At 34.1% G+C, this 8,377-nt stretch overlaps 1 protein-coding gene across 1 annotated transcript; it reads right to left on the reverse strand.

The window, feature by feature from the left end:
* Window positions 1-2,306: 2,306 nt before the first annotated feature.
* On the reverse strand, window positions 2,307-6,873 carry LOC149177680 (uncharacterized). The gene is made up of 7 exons (XM_089420189.1): window positions 6,277-6,873; window positions 4,183-4,263; window positions 3,959-4,047; window positions 3,582-3,656; window positions 3,232-3,278; window positions 3,048-3,119; window positions 2,307-2,907 (listed from the first exon to the last, which is right to left on the reverse strand). The coding sequence occupies exons 1-7, from the start codon at window positions 6,397-6,399 to the stop codon at window positions 2,684-2,686; spliced, it is 711 nt and encodes a 236-aa protein (XP_089276315.1). The 5' UTR covers window positions 6,400-6,873; the 3' UTR covers window positions 2,307-2,683.
* Between the last annotated feature and the right edge of the window lie 1,504 nt (window positions 6,874-8,377).

An 8,377-nucleotide genomic window follows, 5' to 3' on the forward strand; every position in this document is an offset into this window, starting at 1 on the left:
AGTGTAAACATTTATTAAAAATATAATATATCAATACCCAAAACTACATTGAACAAAAGCAGAGCCAAGCCAGCCAGATCATCTCACACTGACTATGAGAGCACATACACACGACTTCATTTAACAAATTGAACAAGAGCAGAGCCGAACCAGCCAGATCATCTCACACTGACTATTAAAGCACATACAAAAAACTTCATTTAACAAAGGGCAAAGCCAAGCCAACCAGATCATCTCACACTGACTATGAAAGCACATACAAAAAACTTAATTCAACAAAGAGCAAAGCCAAGCTAGCCAGATCATCTCACACTGACTATGAAAGCAGACATACAAAACTTCATTCAACAAAGAGCAAAGCCAGATGACCTTCCAGCAATATGTAAAAAAAATAACAAAATTACATCGTTGATGTTTAAAGCTCAGAATCAACTAAATATCATCCCACTAAGATTGTAAATCCATATAGATAAAGGGTGCTTAAAGCTCAAGAATCAACTAGATACCATCCCACTAAGATTGCAAATCTTAATAGATAAACGGTTATAAATGGTAACAAAAATGGGTAAAAAGCAGAGAATCAACTAGATATCATCCCACTAAGATTGTAGATCCATATAGATAAAGGGTGCTTAAAGCTCCAAATCAACTAGATACCATCCCACTAAGATTGTAAATCTTAATAGATAAACAGTTATAAATGGGTAATTGTAAATCTTAATAGATAAACAGTTATAAATGGGTAAGAAGTAATAAAAAATGACAAGTAGTTGTCAAACTGCAGCCACATAATGACACTCATAATGGTAAAGCAAACTCACCTCACCGTGCCAAGAAACAACTCTGATCAAATAATTAAATATTGCGTGCCTCTATGCTCTCTATAGATTAGAATTAAATACTGCATGTGCTCTCTATAGATTAGAATTAAATACTGCGTGCCTCGATTAGTTAGCTGGTAACACAAATTCTCAACAATTCTGAATATCTCTAAGTTCCAAAAACTTCTAACAAGATACCTACTAAATTATCCCAATATTGAACCAAGTTCCCACTAACCACAAATTCTCAACCATTCTGAATATCTCAAAGTTCCAAGAACTTCTAACAAGATACCTACTAAATTATCCCAACAATTCTGAATATCTCAAAGTTCCAAGAACTTCTAACAAGATACCTACTGAATTATCCATACACCTACACCTCCACTGTTCTAGGAGCTTTATGGCAAGCTGCTTACTGACTTCGATAGCCTATTGCTCACTTTGGCATTTCTTTAAGAGGACGTGTGAATTTAACATATCCAAATACCCATATTCCTTTGTATCCCATATGTCATATGTCTTTACATTTAAGTTCTGCTACAATAATCTAATTTCCTTTATTCCTTTGTATCCCATATGTCATATGTCTTTACATTTAAGTTCTGCTACAATAATCTAATTTCCTTTATAGAGAATGTCAATGAAATTAATTTGAATAACTACTTTTCCGATTGAAAACAGCAGAGAAGTTAACTTGAATAACTACTTTTCCAATTGAAAACAGCAGAGAAGTTTTCCGAGGAGTCTTCACAAATTTCCTTTATAGAAAATATCGCTGAAATTAACTTGAATAACTAACTACTTTTCCAATTGAAAACAGCAGAGAAGTTAACTTGAATAACTAGTTTTCCAATTGAAAACAGCAGAGAAGTTCTCCGAGGAGTCTTCACATCGACTGATTGGGAAACAGCAGAGGTTGTGTAGAAGATCTGAAAATTTGATACAGAAAAGAGCCCATAATCCTTTGTATTCCATATGACTTACATTTAAGTTTTGCTCAGGTTTGCATTTATTTCACAGAACATATGAATTTGATACAGACAAGAACCCATAATCCTTTACTGTCTAATATCCTTTCCAGTGAATGTCAATGAAATTAACAAACTTTTTGCATTTCTTTCACAGAACATCTGAATTTGATATAGACAAGAACCCATAATCCTTTGATACAGACAAGAACCCATAATCCTTTATACTCTATATGGCACTAGAGAGTGTCTAATATCCTTTCTAGTGAATGTCAATGAAATTAACAGACTTTTTGCATTCCTTTCACAGAACATCTGAATTTGATATAGACAAGAACCCATAATCCTTTGTATTCCATATGACTTAGATTTAAATGTCTCATCCTTTCCAGTGAATGTCAATGAAATTAACAAACTAAGTTGTAGGAAACATACAGAATGCATTCATATCAAAACAACTACTTTATACTAATGCAGACTATATACACACGGTAGACAATAATGAAGGCTCACATGAATAATTTGCCTGTACAGAGCATATATACATGGCGAAGCATAATGAATCATGTTTTGAATTCAATAATATCCATTGTCACAAAGGATAACACTCCTACTATGTTCCACAAAATTTCACATTAACATGTGATCCCGGAACCCCTGATAAAACTCACGTGGAATCAAATACTATATGACCAAAACCATTTAAAACTCCACTGGTTATTCACAAAGTTGACACTTAGGCACGAACAATTGACTTATAGTTACCCACTTTTTTATTTCCAGCACCAAACTGCTCTTGACATCAAAGCTCGTATATGAAATTTGAAATTTGCACCAGAACTCAATAGAACTTTGAGTTGTGTGCAAAAATGTGATCCAGGACTTCGGAGCTCAGGCTGCAACCTCAGTTGCTACAAATCCCCTACCCCCTACCAATCCTCTACCCCCTCCTCTTCTTCCTCTTACTCCACTTCCCCTTCCACGCCCACGAAATACTCCACGCCCTCTACCACGGCCACGACCCCAACCAACATACCACCCCCCACCACTGTAGTATCCCCCACCACCACCGTAGTAGCCATTATAGCCTTCATCATCATAGGAACCACCATTTTCTATAATGAGCAAACAGAAAAAAAAACAAATTAATTATTGTTTTGTTCAAGTTTCCTAACATCCAGCTTCAGAAGTGGGCACCTAACTCCTAGATACAAAACTTTCAGGTTCCAAAATCAAGAAAGTTTCGGATGAATACCTGATCTTCCCCATACTCTTCCCCAGCCCCTGCCTCTGCCTCTTCCTCTTCCACGACCTCTACCCCTGCCACCTGAGATATCATAGGCAACAGATTATACAGAAATTAGCATTTGGCTATTGTCATCTTACAATTGAAGCATGCTTTCAAGTATATTACTATGTACTAGAAGTTATTGACACACCTTCAGCACCAACCCCTGCTAGCTGTTTGGTTGGCGGAGCCTGATAACTGCGGTTGAAGAGAACAAAAGAAATCAGAAAAGACTATTCATATGATGTACTAAAACTGCAAGTTAAAACTCATCAAATACAAAATAAAAATTATATCCAGTCGAATCACTGAAAGAAGTAATTATTACGACAATCGTAAAAACCACAAAGATAAAATCAATTAATTAACAATGAACTTCAATACTAATTGATGTAGATAAGTGCCCAGAAACTTGAACATAAATTTGGATTAACAAGAGTGGTGAACATCAACACTAACCCATGTAAAGAAGTGCACAGAAGCTTCAATCTAAATTCTTACCCAGTGGCAGTAGCATCAAGCTCCTTCAACGAAAGAGTGATTGTGATCATTGAAACATGCCGGGTTGTCTCCAAGCTAGAGTGAAAAATTACAAATCAAATCAGTAACCCATTATATGGACCAATCCAACATAGTTAAAACAAAAGACACAATCCATTATACGGACCAATCCAACACAGTTAAAACAAAAGACACAACCACCCTAATTAGTTATACCAGCAAAAACAAGCATATTGCAGGTGACACTTTCAGTACATAGGCGAAAATTTTGGAAGGCTTTGCCAGGGAACAAGTTTATGTTGAATGCTATTTCATTTAATATCAAAATAGCATAATAAGCATCAAATTCTGAAGATAGCTATCACAATATTACTTACGGCAACAACCCCTCTTCAATTGGCTCCCAGACATCTGTTATGCTTGTTGAGCTGATTGCTGTAATCTGATGTAGACCAGGAACTCTTCGCTGCAATTATGCAAACTAATAAAAATATTGAAAAATATGCTTTAAGCTTTTAAAAATAAAAATTCAGAAGAGAAACATTAAAAACTAAATGCATAAAATTCCGGAAAATTTCCTACAAACATAAAATGCACTTACTTTTATTATTTCAGCAATCGCTACAGCCTTGCTGATGGCTTGGCCCATTGCTTTCAACACAATTTCTGGAGTTGCCTTGTCCTGAAGGTAGAAGGGCAAAAAATTTAGTTGGTAAATAGAACTGAAAAGTGCTTGCATCTTTTATCTTATAGAGATAATTTGGCCAATCAATCATAAAAAAATTAAATACTAACTGTCATTTCATTCAATAGCTAAGATTCATTCACATATTTAAATGTGCGAAGACAAGTAATGAACTGCAAACTGGATAAACACATTAAGGAAAAGTCATCTACCCAAAAACACAAGTGCCCTGTCTAAGACTTGGCAGTGAAAACAATAGTTCAATTCTGCAGCTCATTTAAATTTTAAGGGTATAGGCATGGCTTCACATGATATTGTTAAGTAGACCAAGAATAGCGAATGAACAGTAGAGAAGAGAGAAATTGGGAGTGAAACCAGCCATTTCATGACTAAAATATCTTTTATCTCATTTTGGAAATGAGGAAAACAAAGAAGATGACATCGAACATGAGAAACTGCAAACCGTTGATTAAATGCACATCGAGGGCAATAATTATATACCGATATAAAACTAAACCCAAGGTGACAAAAACACAATGCCATACTGACGATTACTGCAGTCAGTTAGACAACATATGCAACAAGATTCATAGCATGACATAAATCCTCTTCTGAATTAGGTAGAGCCAATGTAGAGCACAAGCAAACAGGAGCAAAAACCTGAGGTTGATATCATAAAAATGGCAGCAACTGATTGTACTCCAAACAATTTGATTTACAGAATAGCTAGATAGAAGACCAAAAATCCGGTTCAAGCAAAAAACCAATTCCAACTTCAAAAGAACGAGAAAAGACAGGTAGATAACACCAACCAACGTAATTGTAACATCACAAAACCTAATTGCAACCTAGATAACCACCTTTTTTCATGGGTATAATAATGTTTAAACGTTGCATCAGAATTCACAGAGCAGCAACAAAACCTAATGCTGCTTCAAAAGAAAGAAGGAAAGAAGAGAATAAGGGAATAGAATTGTCACATTACAAAACCTAAAAGCAATCTAAATAGCTGCCTTTTCCACACAAACAATGGTGTTTCAAGATTTGCATCAAAATTCAGTGCAGTAAGAAAACCCAATGCTGCTTCAAAAGAAAAGAAAAGGAAAAAAGAGAATACGGGAACAGAATTGTAACATTACAAAAAAACCTAAATGCAAGCTTCCTTTTCCATAGGGATAATGGTGCTTCAAGATTTACATCAAAATTCAAAGTGCGATAAGCAAACCAAATGTTACTTCGAAAGAGAGAGAAAAGACGAGATAACATCAACGAACAGAATAGATTACAAACCCTAAATGCAATCTGAACTACCTCTTTCCATAGAAATAATAATACTTTAGACAAAATTAACAGTGGAATAATCCTCTTGAACCTAACACTTAAGATGCCACTTCAGATTCCAAACAGTATAGCTTTGGTACTAAAAAATTAGCCAAATTTATGTATATATTTAAGAGAAACGAGAACTATGTACAATAGTTGGTGCCATTACAAACATTGGCAAAGTAAGTTTGATCTGCATCTTGATGCCTGATGCCAATCTAGTAGGTTCTAATTGGATTCTCATGGGAAACAGTAACACTAACAAATGAAACTAAACCATTTACAATATAACCGCCAATTTGGAAATGAGGCCAAGAATCTGAAATGGAGCCAAGAATCCCTGATCTAGGAACCAAGAAGCCAACTGAAGGTCACAAGATCAATTCTCAAGGATGCCTATATAGGCCCCAAAGCAATACAATACCGATGTGGGTAGGCGTAATCCAACCAGTTCGCCATGACTCCATTCATATTCTATGAAAGAAACTAAAAGATACAAAATACTGATAATAAAAAAACCATCAAGAAACAATCAATTGCCAATCAAAGTAACCTTCCCCACAATGACCACAGAGCCAAGATGGGTGTTCATAATTCAGGCCCAATTCATCAAGCCCAAAAGGCATGCAGACAAATCTTTAACCACCCACAAAGGGAAAAGTCAAGAATAATTGGCACTTCAATTACCTGCAAGAGACTCGAGGCATAACTGACATAATTCCTTATCAACCCTTGAGTTGTCACCCGGATTTCATTCTGATTAATTGCAGTCTCAGCCTTCGGCCTCTCCACCCTCTGGTACCTATCCATGGCGCCCTGAACAGCCCAGCTCCGCCCTTGATTTCAAACCCACAAAGCACACGAACCCAAGAAACAAAACAATATGGAAATTTAGCAACTGCAGACCGTTTCAAGTTTCAAGAGAATTCGGTAGGGTATGGAGGGTATTTGAGGTGTTTGGAGTTACAAGTCTTTTCCTCTTCCCACACAACACACCTGATGACAAGATGAAAATCCCACCGGGCGAATTTGTAAATGATAGTTAATCCCTTCTCAAACCTTCGATTTTGTATGTAAAATCCCTCATAAAACCTTCGGCGGAAGCTAAATCTAATTATTTCCCAATTTATAAAAGACGATGTAATGTGTAATCCTGAGAGTTTAAATAGTAATAACAACTAGTCTGCATCTACACCCTTCTAGATATCTAATATTCTTTTGTCTCTTTTTTAATTCTTCTCTTTTATTTGTTTGCGTAAGGATTTCATTTCTCGAATTTCTCTGCTCAGTCCATACCCTGCATGAACAGAACGGATAATGATTATTTGCCTTTAAAATTGGAATAGTTTTTTAATTGGTTAAATTATTCTTAAATTCCTTACCAGAATTAAAATTATTATTTTAAATGGCAAACGAACGTAATTATTATTTTATTTTAAAAGGGAAATGAGCGTAAGTTTCAAAATTGTTTTTAAATATAAAATTGTATAGTAGTTGATCATAATATTATTTTTTTCCCTTTTAAAATTAAGACTTCGTCAAAACATTTATTACCATCTATTTTTAAATAAAATTTTAAAAATTACATTCATAACAAATATATAAAATTTTAAAAATTACATTCATAACAAATATATAGGCGATTCTTATTTCCGCCACAGTTTTTTAATTAATGCCCCCTGACATGGGGGCGTGATAGGGAAATATAACGCGAGACTGTTTTTTTTTCTCCTCCAGTTTTTTTTCTCGCGTATCGCGCCCCCATGTCAGGGGGCATTAATTAAAAAACTGTGGCGGAAATAGGAATCGCGTGTCCTTTAAAATTAAGATTTAGTCGAACATTTATTACCATTTATTTTAAATAAAGTTTTAAAAATTATATTTATACCTAATTGTTTTTAGCGGGATTTTTTAGAAGTTTTTCCGATCGGTTTTTCCATTCTTATTTCTCTAAAATCCGGCAATAATTTATTGAAATCACAAGCTTATGGGTAACCCCTGTACAATCGAAGTGCCCTAGGGGTTTTTCAAGGTGCTGAATCCATATATACAATCAAAAAGCCATTTTAAATAACACAAATCAAGATTTCACCTCAAATTTTTCCGCTGATTTTGGAAAGTTTAAAAAGTCACACTAAAGATAACTCCAATTCTTTCACTCAAATTATTGGAATAATTAAATTTCAAACCTTAATTAAATTTAATAATTAATTACAATTTTAATATAAAGATTTTCTAAGTCCATAATTTTATGATGATGATTTCTAGATAATTGTGTATTATGTTTTAGGTGTCCAATGTTTCGGGTGAAATCTTCACCCATTTTTAGGAACAAAAAGCTTAAGATAGGTAAATTGTTCACCCAAAAAGTCAATCACCTAAAAGAAAATCATCTTCTAATTAATTACAAATTTAAAATATTTACATATTTATTAAAAAAAAGGGTTATATTTTGTAGTTATATGATTTTTTTTAGGCATAGTCTAACTTATAGATGAAATAGCGTTTTCACCGGAATATACGATTTCAAGTAAGATTGTGATTTTTTGTTATTTAAAATGTCTTTTTTGAATGCATAAATGGATTCAACACGTGAAAAATGCTCGGAGCACTTGAATTTTATAGATTAAACAGCTTAAACTCATTCTTTTTTAAATCTCTTTTGATTAAAATTAACTAGAAAAAATGCTCAAAAAAGTTCATTTCATTTATAAGTAAAACTACGCCTTTTTTAAAATTTATGGAAACTTTGTTAATTATTTATATATTTATTATTTTCAATTGTTTT

Source organism: Pinus tabuliformis, chromosome 4_1, assembly GCF_031772625.1.
Source record: "Pinus tabuliformis cultivar Carrire ecotype Pingquan chromosome 4_1, CPIR1, whole genome shotgun sequence".
NCBI classification, from domain to species: Eukaryota; Viridiplantae; Streptophyta; class Pinopsida; order Pinales; family Pinaceae; genus Pinus; species Pinus tabuliformis.